This window comes from Wyeomyia smithii, chromosome 2 (genome assembly GCF_029784165.1).
Source record: "Wyeomyia smithii strain HCP4-BCI-WySm-NY-G18 chromosome 2, ASM2978416v1, whole genome shotgun sequence".
In the NCBI taxonomy this organism is placed as follows: Eukaryota; Metazoa; Arthropoda; class Insecta; order Diptera; family Culicidae; genus Wyeomyia; species Wyeomyia smithii.
In genome coordinates, this window is record NC_073695.1 from 96,705,768 (window position 1) to 96,727,065 (window position 21,298).

At 39.9% G+C, this 21,298-nt stretch overlaps 1 protein-coding gene across 3 annotated transcripts in view; it reads right to left on the minus strand.

The window, feature by feature from the left end:
- LOC129719559 (filamin-C) overlaps window positions 1-21,298 on the minus strand; it is a 156,012-nt gene that overhangs the window by 78,034 nt on the left and 56,680 nt on the right. For all 3 annotated transcript variants that reach the window (XM_055670953.1, XM_055670952.1, XM_055670954.1), the window contains exon 7: window positions 21,124-21,291. In XM_055670953.1, the coding sequence (XP_055526928.1) occupies window positions 21,124-21,291 (168 nt within the window). The remainder of the gene's footprint in view (window positions 1-21,123; window positions 21,292-21,298) is intronic.

Below are 21,298 nucleotides of genomic sequence, written 5' to 3' on the forward strand. Positions count from 1 at the left end.
ATCATCCGTCAAGATATTCCCCTGCTTATCCCTGCACATTTCGGCTCGCGGAACAAAGCCTTTGCGGGATGCGCTGAATCTCTGATAGAACTTTCGTGTTTCATGGAAGCGGTACAGGTGTTGTAGTTCTTCGCACTTCTCCTCCTCCTGGGGGTGCTTTTTTCCTGGGAGAGTTGGGTTTGCTGTCTCCGTTTCTGTTTGTACCGCTCCACGTTCTGACGGGTGGCTCTCCGCAGCATTATTGCCCGCACTGCGTTCTTTTCATCCAATATCTGCCGACATTCCTTGTAAAACCATTCGTTACGTCGACTTGGCACTTCGCGACCTAGGACGTTCTTCACTACACTACTGGTGGCTGACTTGACGGTATTCCAGCAGGCATCCAGAGGGGCTTCTTCCAGCTCGTCCTCTCCTGGCGACTTCGGGTTGCTTCAGCCGCGCAAGATTATACCTTGGCGGGCAACGGAACCGTATGTTGTTCACAACAGATAGCTTTTGGCGTATCTTTACCATCACTAGGTAGTGGTCCAAGTCGATGTTAGCGCCCCGATGTGTTCTGACGTCGATAATGTCTGAAAAGTGCCAACCATCTATCAAAACGTGTTGGATTTGAGTTTCTGTTTGGTTAGGTCATCTCCAGGTGTACCGATGTTGGAGGCTGTGCTGGAAAAAGGTGCTACGTATGGTCATGTTCTTGGAGGCGTCGAAATCAATTAGTCTTAGGCCATTATTTGTCAGCCGGTGTGCACTGAATCGTCCGATTACCGATCTAAATTCCTCTTCCTGACCGACCTGAGCGTTGTTATCCCTGATGACAATCTTAACATCATGTTTTGGGCAGCGATCGTATTCACGTTCCAACTGCGCGTAGAATTCGTCTTTGTCGTCATCAGTACTTCCGAGGTGAGGGCTGTGCACGTTGATAATGCTAATGTTAAAGAATCGGCCCTTGATTCTTAACCTGCATATTCTGGGGTTAACCGGCCACCACCCTTATTACCCGCTTCTGCATCTCACCCATCACTATAAAAGCTGTGCCCAGCTCATGTGAGTCACCACAACTCTGGTAGATGGTGTGTCCATCCCTATACGTACGCACCGTCGTCCCTTTCCAGCATACCTCCTGCAGCGCCGCGACGTTGAACTTGCGGTTTTTCAATTCTTCGGAAAGTATACGGATACATCCTAGGAATTGAGAGAACGGCAGTTCCATGTTCCGAGTATCCAATTGTCAGTCCGTTTCCGTCCCCTAGGTCTTTGCCGATTATTCTGGTTCGAATTTTCTGTTATAGCGTTCGTTGCTTTTGTTTTTCGCGGTGCGAGCTTGCAAGGCCCACGACCAACCCCACTTTCTCTCAGGAGGACCGACGTAGTGCTGCAGTTTGAAGTCCCAAACACAACCAGGGCCTGGACATTGTGGTTGCGTCACTTAGGGCGCTTGTGGTGGCGTTACCTGTCCAAGAAACTTCCTTTCGAGGAAGGAAGCCCACCCTGTCAGCATACGACCCGATCTTCTTACTACTTACTCGTATCCCGGTTGGCACCAACGAGGAGGTACGGGGTCCGGTAGCTGGAAGGCTGATGGTTCGCATGTGAGAACTATATTGCGTCATTGGTCCAGTCATTCGCCGATGTTGGTCTGTAGGCTTTCCGAAAAATTCACGTTATGGAGCAGCAAAACGCGCCAAATCGGCTGAATCCGAGTTTAACAACCCAGTTAAAGTATTACATATTAGGAGCCCAATTTGGTTTTCGCTTTTCGTCAAAAGATGACGCCAGCTCTGAACGCTGGTCGATTTAAACGTGTCCAAATCGTGGAATAATTGCGTCATTTGCGGGAAGTGTTATTTTGCACGTTTCATTTAAAGAGGGGCATCTGAAGCGCATCTAGAGTTGAAAAAAGTTTACGGAAGTGCTGCTCTGAGTGACGCAACTGCAGAAATGGTAATTTCGATGTTGAAGACTGTCTGCATGAGGAAAGGTCAAAAACCCTTGAGACGTTGATTTGAAGGTATTACCCGATTAGTATCCATGCCAAACGCAGGAACAGCGTGCTTCAGTATGAGAAGTCACCATTTCGTCGTTCCGCAGCGATTGAATGCTTTGGGAATGATTCAAAAACAAGAAATTATGTTCCTAATGATTTGACGGTAAGCGACATTAGGCGTTGACTTTGCACCTGTGAACAAATGCTCGAGTGACAAAAAAGCAAGGGTTTTCTTCATCGTTATGAAAAATAAGTTCATCATAGCATCCTGAAGAAAATAATATCATGGGAACTACCTGCTCATACTTCTACGTCGTCGGCTAGGCGATTATTACTTTTTTCCGTTCGATAGTATATTGGCTGGCTAATCAGCAGTTCTGCTCATAGGAAGACATCGAAATATGGCTTGACTTGATGATATGCTTAAAAAATTAACATCTTTATCGTGGTGATATTCGCGCTCTGTCAGAAAGATGAAGGTTTAGCATTAGGTTCAGCTCACCCAGCGGTGAAGCCAAACCCTTCTCATTCGAACTAATTATTTGTTAAAAAAGATATACAGGAACAATTCAATTTTTATAAGAAACAAAAAAAACACCTTGATTGTTTCTGCTGGATTTTTACTTCTCCCCAAATAACATTTCAAATCACAATAGCTTCGAGTTAAGTGCTACACGTACCGAGCACAAATAAGAGCCCCCGACAAATTTCGAATGTTCAAAGCGCCATCAATCTAAATGTTTAGAACTCCGACTGTTGGCGAGTCGAAAGCAATAAAGCTGTCCATAAAATATGTTACGACTCAAACTGTTTTTAAATTCAATATCTTGAAGATTTGTTCACGTTCACGATTGAATTATAAATATTACGTCCCAATAGAAACGTAAAAAATGAATGTCCCAGAACAATAGATTGATCAGAGTCTTTTTAGAATGAATACAGAAAATTTTTGTTTGAAAAAAAAAACTAGCGTATTCTTAATTTTATACATTATGAATTTAATTTTTTTTTTTGAATTTTAATGTTTTGATTTGTAAATTAAACTTTGACAAAAAAGTCATGACAACTTTAACCCATTTCTGAATTCCTCGACGCTTTGTCAAATTTAGATGTATATTTTGATTCAAGTGTATATTCGTCTTCTTAGTTAAGACTTTGGATGAATAAAGCCTTGTAAATTATAATATTTGACGGGTAGTTCTTGTGGTCCCCGTGGTTCTGTGGTTAGCGATGTCGGTCGGCTAGCTCTCCCACACGGTTGTGATATCGGGTTCGATTCCCGATCAGGTCGAGGATCTTTTCGAGCTGGAAATTTTCTCGACTCAGCACTGGGGCACGGTGTATCGTTGTACCTATCCTACAACATGCAAAATGTGTCGAAAACAATATCGATAACGAATTCTCTCAACTAATCTAGTTGATCGAGACCGCATTAGCCCCCCAGGCTAGCGTGCGACATTGTATATTGGGTAGTTCTTGCATCTACAAGTAAAAATAACTGCAAACTGAGTAACAGGTTGAAATAAGTTAACACATCGAGGCAATGCTAAGCAAAATGTGTAAATTTTTACATATTTTTTTTATTATCAGTTTTGGTTGACATGAACCTTAACACGTATATTTCTATAGGTTGAAGATATCCTTTTGTGCCATTCATCGTTTTATTCACGATTGAGTTTTGAAAAAGGCTTTCGTAGAACTTGTGCACTATTATGATTGTGTCCCATGTGATTACCGAGCTCAGCTTTATTTGAAAAAGCTATTCGAAAAGTGCGGTTAAATAGATGGTATTTGTTTTATATTTTTCTATTCCGTTAAATTTTTTTTAAAAATTTTTGAAGAACATATTTTTGATATGCATAGAAATCACTCAACTTACTAATCAACCTCGAAAACAACTCTACAGGATAATAATTTTTTAAAGCAATCTGTAATGAAAATTGAATTAAGTAACGATACAATAGATTTAATCGTTATCAAAAAAATGGTTAAATGTAATCTAGATGAAATGAACTTGTTGTTGAAGCTAAATTTTTAAGCTAAATTTTCATTGTAAAATTGTATTAAGTTCTGATCACCTTCCCAAAAACAAAGCCTACAAATTTTAATTTAATTTAGAGCATCAAGATCGGTTAAGCCGCTGATGAGAATATTGGGTTGTTGAAATAAGTAAGACGGGAATACTCATTTTACATTCTATTAATATTTGGAATCTTCTGAGTTGTTTTTTTTTTCTTAAAAAATTGGTATGCGAAATACATCGATTATTAATCTACTGTTTGGCATTTATTGAAATATTGAAAAAATAAGAAACGGTAAACACCCGTGATTAAAGAATAAAACCTCTGGATATTATTGAATCAGAGATAGAAAACCTTCAGTTCAAGTTCCCCTCTATATAACACAAAACTGATTACTTGCAATACTCTCTCTAATAAATTGTAATCAATAAATAAATACCTCTAAATAATTGAAAGCAATTCAAATATCACATGTTCAGTATTTTGACAACAAAGATTGTTGTTGTAGCTATAGACAATGTGACACTTGATTATTCATATAACATGTATCAATTTGGTGTGAAATATGTTGATCACAGTCGTGTATACTTTCCTAAGCAAAATGTTTTCCAAAACAATCAAACACTTTTCTATCAAGTTATTTTCATGCATAGCCACCTCGATAATACCTCGAAATTGAATTTAAAAACAACAGTTTTTTTTTGGCTAAACACAAACTTATTCAATTATATTTATTTAGGCTTCAACGTGTCAATTTGAAAAAGAAAAGTCTTTCTAACTTCTAACTCATACACACTTTTTTTCAACTGTAGAATGCAATAGTTCTAGAAACCAGTTCACTGAAATGGTAGGAAACACAATTTAAAATAATGTGCGAAAGTTTCACACTACTGCCTTTTGTTACAAAATTAAAAATTTTAATTTGAAGAAAAAAGGGAGACTATATCCCCGACCACGTCAAGCAAGTGACGTATTATTTTTTCTAAAATTACGGAAGCACAATTTGGACCTCGTGGAACTGTTGAATAAAAAAGACAAGAAAAAAACAAAACTAATGTTGTTTGCAAACCCCGCATTTCGCGTCTCGATCGTCGGTATGCGGGAAAGTAAACACGTAAGCAGCTACCACCCTGACATCCGCAATAACAACAAGTGCCGTTCCAGCTGAACACCTCCCTCGCCGAGACGAGTTAAATGATTTCCCCCGCAGAAAGCCAATTCATTCATACTCCGTTTTGAAACTTACGCTTGAATTAAAATCCTTTCTCCCGGTTGCCGAATCGCTAGGCTTATTTGCTGTTGGTTTTTTTTTATCGCCGCAAGTTTGATGCTCCTGCTGCCACCGCCGGAGGCCACCGTTGAGCTGCTGAACCTGTGCAAGCCCGTTTAGAGAGAAACCAACAAACAACACTGATTTGCTCGTTTTATTTTTTTGCTCGATTCACACACAAAATTTTCACATGGGATTTTCGCTGCTTCTTCGCTTAGGCACATGCAAATTAAAAAAGAGCTGCAAGCCGTTCACCAAACAAAAAATGCAACAAATACCATTAGGAAAATTATAAGAGGGATGCACCGCCACCACACAAAAACCAAATAACAAAAAAATGCAATTCTAATCAAGCTAAAACTCTTTGGAATGCACCCAGCGAAGATTGTTTCCCTCCCTCGTAGAACAAAATACTTGAACGTGTCACATAATCCGCAATCAATGAACAGCGTGCCCCGAATCCGGATTATTCCGCGAGAGATTTTTCGGGCAAGCAAGATACACAATGATATTCCACGGGAAAAATGTTTCCAAGATGGCTACCAATACACGCACCCCTCGGGTGGGCTACAAAACAATCCCCGTCCCGTTCTGGGCTTTGCCGCCAGATACCGCCAAGGTTCGATCACGTCGATTGGCCCACTCTTTCCCACCAAGACGCGACGGTAATACCGAACGCACACAGTAAAACATGCGCTAAAACGCAACGGCGGCGACGACGACCGGGAGTCAGTGGAAATATGCGGCCGTAAAAAACACCAACTTGGATAAAATCTTCTTCTTTAGCATGCCGATCTCTCTGTATCTCCCCCAAACACACAGACACTCTCACAAACCGTGGATTATCACCGTAGGGTAGAGCTTCGCGAAAAACACGTCCAAATCAAACCACGAGCAAACTGAGACTGATCCACCTTTCGCCAGGTGAGACACGATCGCCTGATCGAGTGTAGGCTGCTTCTCTCTTACCTTTGCTGTTGCTATTCACTGTGTAAGACGTTTGTTTTTGTTTTGTCTTTTCTTTTTCTCTTTACCGGAGAGCCCGACAGGTAAGTTTTTCGTTAAGTCTATCGAAGTTTGTTTTAAGCCTCGTTTCTTGTTTACTGTGAACATTCAAAGTTAACCAGACAGCGCGGGTATGCCTTTTGCAGAATAGTGAATAGGTGCAATGAATGTTCGAGGTACAGCCCGAAAGAAATTGTTCAGGAGTTCACGTTCGAATGAATGTTTCGAAGATACCTGCATAGAGAAACTAAAGCTGTTCGCTTTCCTATATTGTTTAGAAGATATGTTTTATTCTTTTAAAGAAATATGAATCAGACATAATAATTATTTGTAGAAGAAATACTTTTTAATTTCCAAAAGAGAGCATTGGGATATAGCATCCAATGAATCCACGTCAAGGGCGACTCCAAATCATCTGAGAACGCAAAAACTTAAGCTCTAGGCTTAGTCACTCCACAATCATGGGTATGCCATTTTTATCAAACGCATTTGTCATGACTCTTTTGAACTAAAATAAATGTTGTGTGAACAAAAAAAAAATACCCTTTATAAAACTACATATACTTATAATACTTTTAAAACCCTTTTCTAAAATGATTAAGTAAATTATTTCGAGCCTTGAAGATTTTCGATGGGACACAACAAGTTTCAGGTGTCCAATTCAAAAAATAAGTTCGCTCCTTCGAGCAAATTAAAAAAAAGCAAGATTCGAGAAATTATAATGGCATTATCGGTTATCTATCAGATCCAACAGTATAAAATATTTATTTTTTTTGTAAACGCAAATAAATACAAAGTTTTCTGCTATAAAACTTTGTGGCTGCTGCTTATTTAGAGGCGTCATTAAATTTTTGTACTATCCCAGTAAAAAATTATGAATTGTTAGTCTTGTAACACTGTTCCAAAAATAATTACAATGAAGTTTTTCTTAGTTTCTTAATGTATTGAAGTTTTGTGGAGTAAAGACTTCGATAATTCTTCTAAAAATTCGAAATCCGAAAGGATAAAAGATTTCAGGGAGCTTCGTAGCCGCAAGGTTACAGAGTCCGCTTTAATGGATGGTCGTGGTTTTGAATCTAAGTAGAATCAGGCCATTTGGTTGTTAAGGAACTTTAACATGGATTTATTCTCTGGCTCTTTCCTTCAAACTGAATTCTATAGTACCTGCTGACTTTCAACCTAACAAAAATAAATCCCTTGTATAATAAAACTGGTCTGAGTAACGTATAATAGTTTTCTTTAGGCAATTGTAATTATGGCGAGGTCTTGGCTGGAGGAACGTGGTTTCGGTAAGACTCCTCCCTCTTGATAAAATATAAGTCCTTCTTATAATAAAACTGACCAGAGGTGAAGCATAAGGCGCCTCTTTAGGGAATTGTGATTGTGATGTGGTGTTGGGGGTTCGCCTCAGAAGGCAGAATCACGAAAGGCAGAAGCACGAAAGGCAACATCATTAAAGGCAGAACTCTATGACCGTACACACAAGGCAAAATATTTCAAAAGGCAGAATTTCGAAGGGCACGAAAGGCAGAATCACTGGTAGCAAAACCAGACTCACGATAGCCAAGTGCGTGATGACAAATTGGTGTGAATCCTGGTCACGGTATCAAAGCTGCTACTCTACCTTTATTATTTAATATTATTTGGTAACCAGACATAATAACTGGTCACAAGCAATGACCAGTTTTGATGGGAGGTGTAAATCAAGCCTAATTATTCGATCCGGAACGCGCAAACTGGTTTGGCTCAGGTCCTGAAGACTCTCACGGCATCGCGGAGAATGATTTTTCGATGTTAGGAATAACTTACACTAGTCTCAACGGCTTGTTGATTATAATTAACATAAAACAATTCATGCGGCGAAGACGCATAATCGGGCAAGGAACCGAGGCGGCACAAAGTCACCGTGGTTTCCGCGGTCCGAGCCAGCCGCCGACCCGCCGTCGGAAGCGGCGGCCTCTCGCATACAAACAACTGATCTACTGGTGTTCTAGGATTATTCAAACAGGTTTTCTTTCCCTTAGTTAAATCCGAACGAGCGGTAGCGAGTAAGAACAGCATACACTTGGACAATAGAGTCGGCCAAAGGCCGCGAGTTTGTTTTGTTAAACAGAAAATAGACCATTTTTTGATTCTGCCATTCGTGCTTTTTGTGATTCTGCCATTCGTTATTCTGCCTTATGAAATATTCTGCCTTTCGTGATTCTGCTTTTCGTGATTCTGCCTTTTGATTTTCTGCCTTTCATAGGAGACCCTTCTGTAATAGGAGCGAGGTTTCGACAAGACTCATTCCGCTGCTGTTCGCATATTCGACCCATATCGATTTTTGATGATTTTGTTTTTTTTTGTGGAAATGTGTCTAAGGTTTTTAAAAAAATAATAAAATAATAAACTTTGTTCATAAAATTTTAAAAAATCGAACCCCGTTTGTGTTGTCCCATGTCGAAAATATTCGCATAACAGTCACGTTCATTTTATTGATCGTGGGGGTCTCACTGATGTCTTGAAGTGTACATTTTTGAACCATACTATGCGATGGAAATGGTTATTATAGACCGTTCCGATAATTATAAATACACTTACGATCAACCGTCATTTCAAATAACGTGCAGTATTCAACCAAACGCTGGCTGCGTCCTGTTGTTTACATCCAAAAGAAACAGATGCTGTCATTTTTCTAACATTTAGTGCGAAATTTTGAAAATGCGTGGCCTTTCTCCCGAGCAAAGAAAGCGAATTGTGCACAAATGGGGCACCGTGAGTGGTCTTTCTATAAGAAAATTAGCCAGAGAAGAAGGTATAGGTGTCGGAGCAGTTCAAACCGCATTGCGGAAGTATTGTGAAGAGTGCACATTTACTGATGCCCCAAGACGTGGTAGAAAACCCGGGCCTGTTGATCCCACAATGGACAAAAAGGTTAAGGAATACTACAAGCGGCATCCTTCAGTATCAGTACGAGATGTGGCGAGAAAGCTTGGAACCTCGGCGAGTAACGTTATGCGTGCCAAGGGAAGAATGGGTCTGCAGACCCGTCGGAAGCAGAAGCAGCCAAAACGAAATCCAAAACAAGCTGAATCTGTGAAACCGAGAGCTCGGAAGCTTTATGACAAACTTCTGACCAAAAAATGGGGTGTGTTATCATGGATGACGAAACCTACATAAAACTGGACTATAAGACTCTGCCAGGACCGCAATTTTCTACATCACCGAAGGGAAAGGATGTCCCTGGACCAGTGAAAGCCATTTACACCGGAAAATTCGGCAAGAAGGTAATGGTTTGGCAGGCCATTTGTGAATGTGGGAAAATATCCCGTCCATTCATTACGAATGACACAATGAATGGTAAAATTTACGTGAAAGAGTGTTTGCAGAACAGGTTGTTACCCATAGTTAAGCAGCATAACAATCCTCCAATCTTTTGGCCCGATCTTGCTTCCTGCCATCACTCTAAGGATGCACTAGGGTGGTATAAAACAAATAATGTCACATGTGTCCCAAAGGAGATGAATCCTCCAAACTGCCCTGAAATTCGCCCTATTGAAACTTTTTGGGCTTTGACCAAGGCAAAGCTTAGGAAATATGTCAAATCAGCGGACAATGTTGAAAATTTGAAGGAGGTTGGCTTAAAGTGGTAAAAATGGTTGGAGAACACACTGTGCAAAAGCTTATGAGTAGTGTTAAGAACAAAGTTAGAGATCTCGCGTATCCTACGAAAAATAATCCCAACTTGAATTGAAACTGGAAAGAAAACACTTATTATCTATATTTCAGAATAAAATGACCCGAAAAATCATGTATTTTTTGTTTTATTCAAGAAAGAATATGTATTTATAATTTTCGGAACAGTCTATATCCTGAATTAAACTCTAATCATACTCACATTACGCAATAAGTTTAATAATTTACTTGCGTGCTGCCTAATTTAAATAATTGTTATAAACAAGTATTTGCTAGGACAAGCTATGCGGACACAAAGAACCGAAAATTGATCGAAGAATTCAATCGACGTTTTCTCCACTTAAGTTTTTTTGCTATGGGACCGACATGTGAAGAGCGGCAGCATAGCTCTTGACAAAATAAGTCCTTCTTATAATAAACCTGATTATAGGAATATTTATCTTCTCTTGACATAATAAGTCCCTCTTAGAATTAACCTGGCCAGAGAGGAACGTGAGGTGAAGTTTCACTCCAGAGAATTGTATTTTGGTGATATTGGTAGGGTAGAAAGAGGCTCGGTATAGTAGAGCAGTAAGCTTGAAACGAAAGGATAAACACTCACACACAAGCACGGAGAAAAATGAAAAGCGTATCATTTACTTCAATAGTGGTACTGCCAATGTTATGAAATGCGGAGTACAGAAAACACCTGGGCAATATCACAATAAATCAAATGTCTCTGGTCGCAGTGATGAGTCTACACAGAGAAAAAAAAATGATTTCATAGAGTTTCTCGGAAACTTCTAGGTAGTAATCAAGATCGATTTAAAATTCTGAAAGTTTCTCTTTCTTAATACAATATTAAGTTGTATACTCAACTTCAGGCTTTCGAATCCTGTGACAACCACCTTGTGATTTCAATTATATAAAATTTGGAAGCTTGGGTTCTATGCTGCTGTTCCTTACAAAGCGACTGCATAGAACAGCATTTGTCCCGGAAATGTTTTATTTTGTGGAAGTTAGCACATCTGATTATTCTCCTTTTTTCGATCAGCAGATTCTATTACCTCATTACAGTAAAACACATTTCATTATGTGAGACGATGCAGAATATGTAAGTTGAGAATTAGAGGCCGTTTCATCAATGTTAACATCATTACACAGTCCCCACCTAGGAAGTAGCAACGACGATGAAAATGCCCCCAATACGCAGCTGGAACGTGCAAACAATATCCTGTTGATGGGAAGTTTAGTGTACATCGGCTCACGAAAGAAAACAAGCTTCGACTTAGTGACTTATTGACTCCTATAGGACCCCTATCGGGCTCGTCGAGCAGAATCGATGTAACCTCTGGTTCAACAAAATGTATCAGATGATGAAGCTGTACAAACAGAAACGAGAATAGAAATCTCTTCTTTTCTGAGACAAAATGCGCCACTTGTAAGAGCTGAGGGGATATGAAGCAGCTATGTCGTTTTCAAGAAACGCGTAAGCTCTACAAATACTACAAGGTATACAGCCCTAGAGTTGTATGAAATGGTGACGTGGGACTAAACACTGTAATTTAGTGATTTTTTGTTACAAAAAATACAGAGCCTGCAGACAGAATCAAGGTGTTTGCTCAGCGACTGCCCCTTATTTTTATTTTCCGCCTCCACTGGAAATTAATTTTTTTAAATATATTCAACAACACTCGAAAGAATATCGTATATATTTGGCGATATTAGTATTAGCCTGTAGTATTTTTTGTGCAAACAACATGTATTTGACAAGGCACAAGCATATCATTCTTGTTGAAAAAGCACCAAGAATTTCTCGTAATGCGTCAAACTCAGATTTAACTCTATATCCTCTAAAACCAAATCCAATAATACTTACGTTATTATAATAAATGGTTTTGTCTTATTTAACTCTGATTTAATCAAATCTATAATATGGTTCCTATTTTCAAAATAATATAGAAGCAAAGGTTCATTAATTGGCAAACAAAAGAAAATATGTCTAACAAAATTATTAACAAGTTCCAGCAAAAAACCGTAACAATCAACAATTCCATTTATGTTTTTTGCTTGACAATTTCTTTCATTTACCTACAACTACATTCGCTGTATTACGAAGACTGCTAATATACATAAGTTTATTATGGTAAAGTATTGAATAATAATATATCATCTAACAATTTTGAAATGTAAAAATAGATTCTAATGAATCTTAGTATATAAACCAAAAGTTCACAAGCATTCGCAGGCTCTTACTCTTCTATAAATGTGTATATGTGGAATTTACTCTTTCGAGACTATCCGGTCACGATTATTTAGTGAATATCGAAGATAAAAGTAAATAAATATCCGTTGCAAAAATTTACAATTCTTGTTGAAGTTTATGGTTATCATATTTGAGATATGAGATAAACTTTCAATCACCATCAACAGCAGCATTGCAGTTTTCTTCGAATGCACACGAATAGTACCACTGCAATACGAATAGTACCGCTGCAGTATGAATAGAAGTGTACCGCTGCAATCATAGACGACGAGAGACCTGCGGTTCTTTACTCCACTGGAACTGGTACTGCTTTTACCGGCATGTTTTCTTTCAAGATATCAGTTTTTATTAGGTTTTGAAAGCAGGTTTAGAAATTGTTCAAGAATGGGGATGGTTTCAAACTTTTCGGAAAACTTTTACCTTCGAGACATCATTTTAGTCTTAGTTCATGGAAGCAAAAATAAATTGACCTATTGGGACGGGGAGACTCTGACAATTTTTATATCGATATCGATACAGAGAATAACACGGGGAACGGATGGTTTCCATTCACGTCGTCTGTGCTAGGAATGCTCGCATGTAATTGGTTCATTGTTCGCGTAAGTGTTCCTGTAACTTTTTATCAATTTTCACCGTTGAGCAGTGAAATAATAATGACAACTAGCGTGTTATAAAATTCTTACACATTTTATCTATCCAACAACATATTGGTTATTGTTATCCATCATGTGGCTATGCTGTTATTAACGTTTGAAATCTGACGCAACATTTGCCAGTTTCATTTCCAATTTTACAGAATGCATCCCAGTATAGTAAACAAAGACGTAGTCCCACGTCAAAAAGTCAACGCATCCAACGCAGGTTTTGTGCCGGGATAGAGATATAGAACCTTGACGAATCAACGTGAGGTGAAAGCAGCACTATAATGAACACTTGGATGGCACAGAGACAGATGATCAAGACGGCAGGAGGTATAATTTCGTTAGAACAGCGAATAAGGAAGAGGTGAAGATAAGGATGTCGTCAAGCAGCTCAAGAGCAACAAATCAACTGGAAAAGATATTCTTACAGGAGAGTTTATCAAGCTGAATTTGGACAGATTGGTTTCCTGTCTGCATTAGCTAAAAGTCATGATCTGGATACAGAACAGTTAACGAAAAACTGGAAGGAGAGAATTGTATGCCCAATATGAAAAACAAGGGCGATAAGTTGAAATGTGCGAACTACCGAGCGATATTCTCAACGCAACCGATCTAAGTGTGGTCCAAAGCAGATGGACTACCAACTTCTATCCCTACCTCCACGTGGTAACGACTGGAATACGAGCAACCAAGTGAAGATCAATGAACCACTGGAAACATGGTCGTATGCTAACAGGGAAGGAGGAGCGGTTTTCCTAGAAGGGCAGCTTGCCTGAGCCTCTGTTCTCCATGCTAGGAGCGGCCCAAACAGCGTATGATCCGGAGCGGGCGGCCGAACTATGAAATGCGGTGTCTCGCTAGCTACACCACAGACGCCAGTTCCATCGCGAGACTAGGCATCCGCAGCCCTTGTAAGGCAGCATGCCGAAATTAAAGAACTAGGAACAAAATAGGATTGAATACGGACCGGAGCAATCGGTAATGACCTAGGCGACGAAATAAGGACGACGATTGGAAGCTCGGCACATGGAACTGTAGATCGCTGAACACTCCGCGTGGCGACCGGATTCTATAGTTCAGCTACAACCCCGCCACTTCGACATCGTTGCGCTCCATGAGCATTGCCGAAAAAAAAAAGTACGAAGGATTCGTGGCCGCAGGGCACAATACTACTAGAGCGGCGGCACAACCAATAAGCTAGTTACCAGCTTCATTTTGTTGGGCAGGATGCAGAGTCGTGTGATAAAGCGGCAGGCGATCAGCGACAGGTTGTGTTTGTTGAGAATAAAAGGCAGGTTCTACAACTACACTATTCTTAATGTACCCTGCCTTTACGAAGGAAGACCAGATGTAGAGGAAGAAGCATTCTAAGCACAGCTAGAGAAACTCTACGATACCTTCTCACGCAGAGATATCAAAATCGTCATCGGGAACATGAACCCTCAGATCGGTAGGGAAGACATATACAAGCTGGTGATCGGCCTGCACAGCCTGCACACCGTGGCAAACGACAATGGTCAGTGGTGCGTCAACTTCGCAGCTTCCCGAGGACTACCAGCTCGAAGTACTTTTCCGAAAGGAAATCCACAAAACCACCTGGAGATTATGTTCTCCTCGATGGCTGGTTACTCTCAGATATTACAAACGTATGCACCAATCGCGGTGCGAATATACCACTACCGCGGTAGCTTTGCGCTGTCGAGTGTATACCACGCGCAACATCGCTGAGCCCCGCGGCCTAACATCGAGCAGCTCCGGGACCCCCAAACTGCGGAGGAATATAAGCAAAAGCTTGAAGCGGTACTACTTACGGTGGAGGCATTTGCACAACTATCGAGGAGGCCGGGCAGGTCAACGAAAGAGAACAAGACCAATTATAAACGGACACGGAACGACATGACCACGATTATCAGACGAAAAAAGCGCCAGGCTGAGGATCGTGAACATAAGGAGTTCTATGAGAAGGTAAACCAGTATCGCAGAGGCTATGTGCCGCAAGCCAACATGTGGAACGACGCGGACGGGAACCTTCTCACGGTTGCCAGTGAGGTGATCAACAGATGGAAGGAGTACTTCGACGGACACTTGAGTGGCAATACAGTAAACAGAAGCGTAGCAGGATTGACCTAGGAGCACCAGCAGCAGATGACCGAGTACCAGCCCACGATGTTCATGAAGTTGAAGGCAATCTTAAGACCAACAAAGACGCAGGCAAAGACGGACTACCGTAGCATCTTCCTTATCAGTACCGCCTACAAAATACTCTCACAGATCCTGTTCCGTCGTTTATCACCTTTAATCAGCAGGTTCATGGGTCAGTACCAAGCGTGCTTCATGGGAGCCCGTGCCACCACGAACCAGATCCTCTCGATCCGACAGACCTTACAGAAATGTCGCTGGTACAATATGCCCACACATCACATTTTCATCGACTTTACGGCGGCCTATGATACAGTTAGGGTTGCCACCTCTCCGGGTTTCACCCGAAGTCTCCGGGTTTGGGAGGTGATCTCTGGGTCTCCGGGTAAACGCGAATTTTCTCCTGGTCTGGGGGGTAATTTCCGGGTCTCTGGGTGAAAGCGAAATTTCTCTGAGCCAGCGAAATATTTTCAACTTGCTCTGGCGTCATAAATTGAACAACTTATTTTCAAGCCCTACGAAATTTAGCGAAGTAATTTCGGCATTTATTTTGAGAATTTCTCCAATTTCGAATTCACGGAGAATCTTCATCATTTACTAAATTTCATTGAAATATTTTACTGAAGTTGTCACCAAAATCACCGAATTCGATCGGCTGTTAAGAATTGCTAAAATAAATATTTACAACAAGCATGTCAATGCACATACACCCCCTCCCCTCATCCTGCCGCTACTTTGAAAATCTCCGGGCTAGATATCCCCATCAGGTGGCAACCCTAGATACAGTCGATCGAGAAGAGATATCGCAGATCATGCACGACAACGGATTTCCGGATAAACTGCGTCGAAAATGAAAAACATGAGAGCGAAAGGCTCTAAGGACAATATCAGCCTCCCAACTCAAGGCTCTGTAGACAGCGATGAGCTTGAGGTTGTCGATGATTTCGTGTATTTGAAGGGTGACCGCCGACAATAAAACCAGCAAAGAGATCCAGAGACGCATCCAGGCTGGAAATTATTTACCTCTCACTTCGGAAGACCCTTCGATCAAGTCGAGTGTGACGATGCACGAAGTAGACGCTGTACAAACCCCTTATAAGACCGGTAGTCCTCCGCGGAAACGAGACAACAACGCTTCTCGCGGAGGACCTTAACGCCCTTGGAGTTTTCGAACGAAAGGTGCTGCGGACTATCTACGGTAGAGTACAGAAGGACGTCGGAGAATAACGACGGCGCATGAACCCCGAGCTGCACGCGACACTTGGGGAGAACCCCATTGCACACCTGGCGAAAGTCGATAGGTTGCGGTGGGCCAATCACGTCGTAAAGATGCCGGATGACAACCCTGTGAAATCACTTCCTTTCAGCAAACCTGCCGGCACCAGAAATAGAGAGACGTAGCGTGCACGATAACTTCTTGATACAGCACGTGCTACCACGGCTCTCGTCTAACTGATAAGGTTGATAAGGTAAGTAGGACATCTGCTAAATGACTGATTTAATGACATTATAATTTTACCAACAAGATTGGGTGCACAACTGCACAATTCACAAGAGATAGGGGTGAAATTATTTTAACATTTCTTATGTTTTTATTTTTATTGTCTGTAGTAGAATACTATCATAATACTACCGAATCTTTGTTTTTTTTTCTTTACACGTTTTTGCGCTTCCTGTCACAATCGAGAAACTGCAGGACATCGCTTCTTCCTAGGTAGATCCATGTTCTGGTTTCACAATCGATGTAACCAACATTCAGATGACCTCTGCTATGGGACGGTCCGGTTCAACAATGTGTTTGAACTGTTTCATTATAGTTCAATAACTTGAACAGTGTGGTATTGATTGATAACATTCTTTTTTTTTCTTCTCCTGAACTTTTTTCTATCACGCACGAACAAGCGTCTTCTATCGAAAAAAAACCTAGGCTTGATAAAAGGAGCAGTAGAGTAAGCGTAGAGGTAAGAAAAGAAAAGAATCAAAGTCCACCACTTACCACAAATGCAAAGGTGAACTCTGGCAATAACGACTGTAACACTTCCTGCCTTTTTTTACTAATCGATCGTAGGGACGTAGCCGGCATCGTTATCGTTCTTCACAAACCAAAGCTACTGAAATGTTATACATTGAAGATAGTAAATCAGTTCCAAATTAGCCATCTTCTGATGGCTCTTTGCACAATTTCACTAGTTCAGATCCATAGCGGAGGAGCAACTACAAAATGAGCAGTTGGTCAAGATCGAACTTAAGCTAAGATATTACTTCAAAAGCTTCATGTTTGTTGAATAAGGAGGATCGCATATGATTCACTTTAAAGCTACCTAAGCAGCAGAACTCAATTTACTTGGGTTAATGATAATTTTAGTTCACGACAGACTCTCAAAGTGGGTGTTGCTCAAGTAATAATTTAGGACCTTAACTGTACCTAATTTACATCAATGATCTCACTATAATTGACCAGTAGAGGAAACCTAAACTATTCATTGATGATATACCGTCATACGAAAACGAAAATCCCTAGGGAATTGTTCGGCAAATCAAAGAAGATATGACAAAGTTTCAAGCATTTTTCATGGAATATCTTTTGTCGTTAAAAATAGCAAAAACGAAGTATTTTATGTTTCACTCCTCACGTTTGAGCGTTCCACCTCTCAAGAATGTCATAGTTTCCTCAACCAGAATAGATGAAGGAGAATACATCAAATATTGGGGTTTAGAATTGGATGTTAATTGTGTCATGTTGTATAATCCACGACCACTTAACAGTCAGACTTCATCTCGAACGTCACATAGGAAGAATTTCGTATCAACTCGAGGGCCGGTAGCACCCCCTCAGAATTCAGTAAAACTTTGTGGATGAGTAGGCCACACAGCTTTAAGCAAGTTTGCATTTTTTAATGTATCGAAACTAACATTTGAAAAGGGCTGAAGTTTGTTTTATAAATTTATATATCTGACAAAAGATAGAGAAAAGTTGTAAAGGGATGACTTTCATAAAATTGTCTGAACATTCACAAGTTTTTTTGAAGGTTACATTTGAGGTCTTTCGAACTAAATTTCTTTTTTTCACAACCTAACAACCCGTTAACACAAAAGTTTATTAAGCAGACAGTATGTGCAGTAGGGAAGGCGAAAAATAAGCGAATTGGAAATATGATACAGGTCATTCAATGGAAAATTTTCGTTTTAAAAACATGAAAATATTAAAAAAATTGTCATCTCAGACTTATTGCAAAAAAAGTACTACGGTAGTCCTACGTCTTTCTTCACTATTCTAGAGCTTCTGTGAAAACTGAAATAATAATGTAACGTTTTTGGTTGGTGAAATGGAAATTTTCAAATACCAATACCTCTCGAACAACTGTACCGATTTCAGTTAATATACCGCTGAACAGCTAAAATATACAAGACTTGTATTACATGATAGTTATCCTTACCATTTTCTTATCACTCGGTGAAAATTACAAAAAAAAACTTCAAGGTCAAATAACCACACACATTTTCCATACCATTGATTTATTTCCCTAACGCAGACATCAAAAAGGTAGACAACATGATTCCACGCGTTCAGTCATAAGCTAGCGATGCCAGTCAATTGGCATCGCATTCATAACTTGACGTAAGCTACATGGAAAGGTTGCAGAGATGCTACTACGTAATTGGTTCTTCCCCCAATTACCCAAATTCCTTATGCTGAGTGACGCTATAAAAAGACATTTAGTATGGAGAAAAGCTCATTCATTGAATTTTTACACCCTCCCCACCACAACCCCACGTCAAGCCTACGTTTAGCATAGCATAGCATAGCAAAAGGGATTGCACACATCGTAGGTGGCTATACAATGATCAGCTTCGGATGAATATAGTGATTATAATAATATAATCCCACGTCAAGCCTACGATTGTGCACTTAATCACACACCCTTTAACTTTTTAATGTTTGACGCGGCTTCGCGTTTTTGCTTCTGAACGCTCATTCGTTTCATCAGTGTTCGATAATGACAAGAATTGGAAAAAAATGTCAAGAGATGGTTTTTGCCTGAATTTTCATTTCATCATATTGAAAATCAAAAATTGAGATCCTCTGAATAAACCTACGTTTCCTTAAATCTTCACATCTCCAGGATGTGATTGTCATCAGCATCCTGAACTTAGACTGCATTTTTCTTCAGCTCAACTCAATATTTCTTTGTGAATGCATGTACTATAGCATATATCTCATCCATTCCATACCATAATGTAGGTGGTTGGGAGTCCGTGCTGGGTTTGTGTGGAAGCTCATTAATAATAATATCAATTTCCATGACTTTCATTATGGAGCAATGGTATTGACACACCTTGATAAAGACGTATGAAATTATTCTTCTGCATTAGAAGCATTTTTTCTTTCACAGCTTTTGGAAAGTGCTAACCATTCCAAACTTCAGGTAGACATTTTTTAGATGACTCTTATTCTCCTATGAGGTACTGAAGATCATTATTCCTACCTTGAATGAGATAGAAACCACTTCTGAATTATCTATATTTGCTGCCGAAAAGTGTATGGTGTAATATTGAATACAAATTTCGTTGAATCTATGATTGATGCCATAGAAACAAGAGTAACTTGTAAGAGGCATATTTTCTCTAATAATTCACATTCCTTAATCTTCAATTTGATGCATGTCATATACGGAGGCATTTAGATTATTAAACATTAAGAATTTATGATTTGTAATGACCATTGAAATAATTTTACGGCATCAATTATTTTCATGAAAAAATTGGTTGCGGGATGACGTGATCTCTTCGCTACCCACAAACCTTCCACCACGGGAAAAGTAAAGACTTTAGCGCTGATCCATTGATCAATGGGTCGTTAGTTGAGGTTCTGGTCAGAAATACAACAGTAACTGAAGATTTCAAAGTAGCGTCTGATTGAGTTAAACTATGCTTTAACACTGTTACCCAACAAAACTGATCAAAATGATACGTCTCACCCTTGACGATACCATATCAATCGTATGCTCTTGTAGTGCGTTATGCAAACTTGAATGTTATTTGTGGATAGTGTTAACATTATTTCACAGAATAAGGCATTCGAATGTAAATATGTGGCAAGTTACATGTTCATATTTTTAGTGATTTTCGTTAAAATAACAGAATGTAATGTGATGATAAAGATAATGAAGATTAGTTAAAATTCGAGATCACCTTTTTGTTTTTGACATATAGTTTATTAAGAATATTCTATTATTAGGCTAATTACACAAATAAAAATATCGATGCAAGCAGTTAACCCCTTCTTTATAAATACTAAGGATATTAGAAAATATTACTATCATACATATTTAATGATCCCATTACTTACGTTTACATTTAGTCTTAAACACTATGGAAGTTGTGATAAAGAGTAATTATTTACATCAAAACGAAAAAATGCGATACAAAAACGAAAAAATGCGATATGTCCCATTTCAATAAATTATTGTAGGAAATCCCACAATTTTTCGATGAAATGAATCAAATACAGCCGCCATATACGATTTTCTAATCCAATGTTTGCCCACAATCCAATCGATGCGATTATTTTTTACGTCAATTGCATTCAAACGGCGTAAACTACATTTCTGCATCCAGAATGGTAATTACATCCGCATACGTAAACCTAATAGCCACACTGGATGTTTCTTCATTCGATGGCGATAATTGTCACAACAATTAAGCAACTATTTTGCAGTTATTCTCTAGAATAACCGCAAAAAGTAACGCCATCAATCGTATTCTAGTTACACTGGCATCAACTGGCAGAGGCAAACCAAGAACAGAGTTCGGTTTTGGCACGATTTCCCACTGAACCATTAATTCAGATACAAGCCATTCCACTTCACTACATATTTCGGATCTCGATGAGGAAAAGTTATACATGGAATAACAAAGCAAGAGCAATTAGAAGAGCGGCCTGTCTCTGATCAGAATGCTGGCCGCCTTCCCGCTCTACGCGACGGCAATACGACCACCAATTAAAGCAGCACCGCTGCTTGTGATAATTCGGCAAACTGGTAACCGCGGGCCTTGAATAAATATTCTTGTCATGATGACAAACCTTTTCGGACACGGCTAGTTGAGGAAAGTCAAATCCATGCGAAGGAACTTACCTGGTACCGTTTCCTCGTTGAACGTTATCTGCACCGTGTGGACGCCGGACTCGTGCGGTGTGAAACTCGCGATGAAACGTTGATTACCCAAAGCTCGGACCGCGGAAGTTACGCGCCCTCCGTTGACCAGAATCTCCAGATTACCGGAACCGGCTTGCGAGCCATCAACTGAAAG